Source organism: Sinocyclocheilus anshuiensis, unplaced genomic scaffold (assembly GCF_001515605.1).
Source record: "Sinocyclocheilus anshuiensis isolate Anshui unplaced genomic scaffold, SAMN03320099.WGS_v1.1 scaffold184, whole genome shotgun sequence".
NCBI classification, from domain to species: Eukaryota; Metazoa; Chordata; class Actinopteri; order Cypriniformes; family Cyprinidae; genus Sinocyclocheilus; species Sinocyclocheilus anshuiensis.
In genome coordinates this window covers 459828-462990 of record NW_015557077.1, presented here as the reverse complement: position 1 = coordinate 462990, position 3163 = coordinate 459828, and the positions used below count along the sequence as shown (strand labels likewise).

Sequence of the window (3163 nt, the reverse complement as noted above, 5' to 3'; positions counted from 1 at the left end):
TCACCGATCCGGGCCGATCATGAGGAAAATCGGCCGATTCTGATCCCTGGCCGATCGATCGGTGCATCTCTAATTAATACCTAAAATACTTAAACATTAATATAAAGGTGTTTGGTTGACAAAAGAATTGGAATCGGCTTTGTGTGAATTTATGTTGCTTTTACAAAATGGTTCTGTCCTTGACAGCATCGGCACCCATTCACTTTCACTGTATGGAAAAATAGTCCTTGTGACTAGTTCTTCCTGTTCCACAGAAGAACTAAAGCCATTCAGATGATAACATTTTTTTTATAAACATTTCTGGGTGCACTGTTCCTTTAAGTGAGTAAAAAGTACATCATTTGAGTTGTTTGACGTTTTAATTTTCTCCCTTTTTTGTCTTTCAGTTGTTTGTCTTTTGATCCACATAACTGTAATCTGATTCTGCAGGTTTCTAACTGAATTTATAAAAGTAGGCAATCTGCAAGCTCTCCGCACGTTCAGGGTCCTCCGCGCTTTGAAAACTATTTCCGTAATCCCAGGTAAGCGCAAGGAGACAGCTCACAGTGTCGCTCAGTGTCCAGTCCAACAGCTCAGGATTTGACCTGAGATCCAGTTCTTCCCGCGCTGTCTTCTTCCCGACATCCTGCTTCATTCTCCGCTGTGTTGTTTGCCTGTTGTTGGTGTTGTTGTCACTGTCTGTGCTCCGATTCTGGCTTCTTGCAGATATGTTACTGAGTTTGTGGACTTGGGCAATGTCTCAGCGTTACGGACATTCAGGGTTCTGCGAGCACTGAAAACGATCTCAGTCATCCCAGGTGAGAGGCCGCCAAACGCCGAGGCCTGCGGTGCTAATGGATGACCGAAACGCATTTCCGCCACTTCCAAAACACTCTTGGAAACGTGGAAATGCAGAATGTAGGAAATGAGACTTTTGAGTTGGGCAACAAATCAAGTCAAAGAGCCGAACCAGCCGGTTTACCCAGCTAACAGAAAATAGCTTCTAAGAACGTTGTGCTGATTTTCTCATTATGTTTTGAAAACACACTCAAAAAATGTATTCTACAACACTGTTCAGTTTATTTAAAAAACTATTGCATTGTGTTAAACTGACTTAAAACAGTTGCATTTTGGTTCAACTCAATATTTTCATTTTGAAAGAACATGTTTCAATTAAGTAGAACAAAAATAACATTTGATGCTTGTTCAATTTACTTTTTTTCAATTGAATAATTCTTTACAGCCACTTTACTTAATTTGTTTTACTTGTGTAGCTAGGACGTGGATTTCACCTTCCCATCATGCTTTGCACAGGGCTGGATAAGGAGAGTAAATGTTGAAATAAAACGTTATTTTATGCATTTTTAATCAAGATGATATAATTGGGAGACTTGTTCATGTTTATTGCTGTTTTATGTTTGCATTTAGAAGAGTTGTGTTTTGCGGGTTACGGTAAAGTATAGAGCATGTGCTTGGGTTGAGGACCTGCTAACAGAAGTTAAAGATGTTTTAATAATAAAAAACAACTATTTCGGGCATACCATGGATGTAACAAAACCTTATGGTTAATGCCTAACAATTGAAACTTTACGGAGTAAAATTCACTTCATAAATGTATCAATTTTATTGAAACTATATTTGATCAAATTGAGTTGGCCCAACTGAATTACATTTCATGAATTCGTTTTTTATGAGTTGGGGCTACACATATTTATTGGACGGAAATCCTGCTCTCAATTAAATTGAGTTCATCCAATAAATAATTTTTTTCTGAGCGTTCTAAACATCCAGTTTTAAAAACTAAAGGAAACATTTAGGAAACGTTACAGAAACATTCCATTTGCAAACATTGTAGTAATGTTACATTTGAATGTTCTCTGAACATTCTGAAAGTTGTTACATTTAAAAAATGTCCAACTAATCTGTTTCAGGAATGTTCCATGAACAATATATAACTAATGCTTTTGTTCGAACGTTTTGAGAACATCATTAAAGACCAGATCACTTTAAACGAGCATTACTGGTATAGAACGTTTGTTTATAACGTTGAGAAAAAATTGTCACAACGTTCTGAGAACGTTCCCTGTTAGCTGTGGCCAAAACCTCTCTAAAACATCAAACCAGACCAGCCTGACTTGTGGAAACCATCTTGGTGTTATTTATTTATTTGTTTATTTATTTTTCAGCGGGGTTGAATGATATTCAAGTAACTGCCATAGAGTGAAATAGTCTGGTTCTCGAAGTAAATCTCCATTCATTTTCTCCTCAGGGAAATTTTTCATTTTTAACGATAACTGTTCAAGACATACCGACTGTGAGCTCTGAGGTTGTTAATAGATGGTATATGCTGTAGCTGAAGCCATCTGTTCGCATTATTTCAACTTATTTTTAAAGTAATAGTGCTTAACAGCTGAATTTGTGGTAAGAAACTACATTACCCATGATGCTGTACAGAAAATTCCACCAATCAGAGAGTTGCACTAAAATAACTCCGCCCTCTCTCTCTCTCTATTATTAACATATCAGTTATTGTTTTTTTTTTTTATAAATGTAAAGAACATCTTTAAATTAATAGTGTTATATTTCTTAATTGTTTTTATTTTGATTATGTCACTCACAGTGCTTCATGGGATTGTAGTCCTTTAATTAAAGCTAAAGTTCACAGTCTTTCTATTTTTGTCCAACACATTTTTTTGCTTCAAATGAACATTTGTAATGTTCTGATTCTCCTCGTAGTTGTTTGGTTTGATTCACGGCTCATAACTCTTTAACAAAGACTTCCCTATGTGAAAAATGAATGGAAAAAATGCTGCTGCTGAAATACTAGACAGCACTTTTGCACTCGATTACAGCTGTTAACATTAGACGCCGCAGTGGCTTTACGAAGGACCTCCAGGTGCAACCTGTTGTATTGCGGGTTGATCACACACAAGTGAAATGACATCAGGGTGGACAGTTCATGTTTCCTTCAGCTGTCAGCTCGGGGTTCAGTTAACTCACTCCAAAAGTCTCATTGCCGTGTTGAAGGCATGAGTAGCTGTAGAGAAACACTAGTTTGCATGCTGAGCCAATGAGCAGACGCTTCTTATGGAATGAGAAGAATATATTTATATTTATACATACATATAAATGCCTCATTCATTCATACATATGAAACAGAACACACACACACACACACTCACTC

General features: G+C 36.9%; 1 protein-coding gene across 1 annotated transcript in view; it reads left to right on the top strand.

The window, feature by feature from the left end:
* The window catches only part of LOC107676826 (sodium channel protein type 4 subunit alpha), a 226579-nt gene that overhangs the window by 61814 nt on the left and 161602 nt on the right, over window positions 1–3163 (top strand). The window contains 1 exon segment of the mRNA XM_074186965.1: window positions 706–797. Coding sequence (XP_074043066.1) covers window positions 706–797 — 92 coding nt within the window.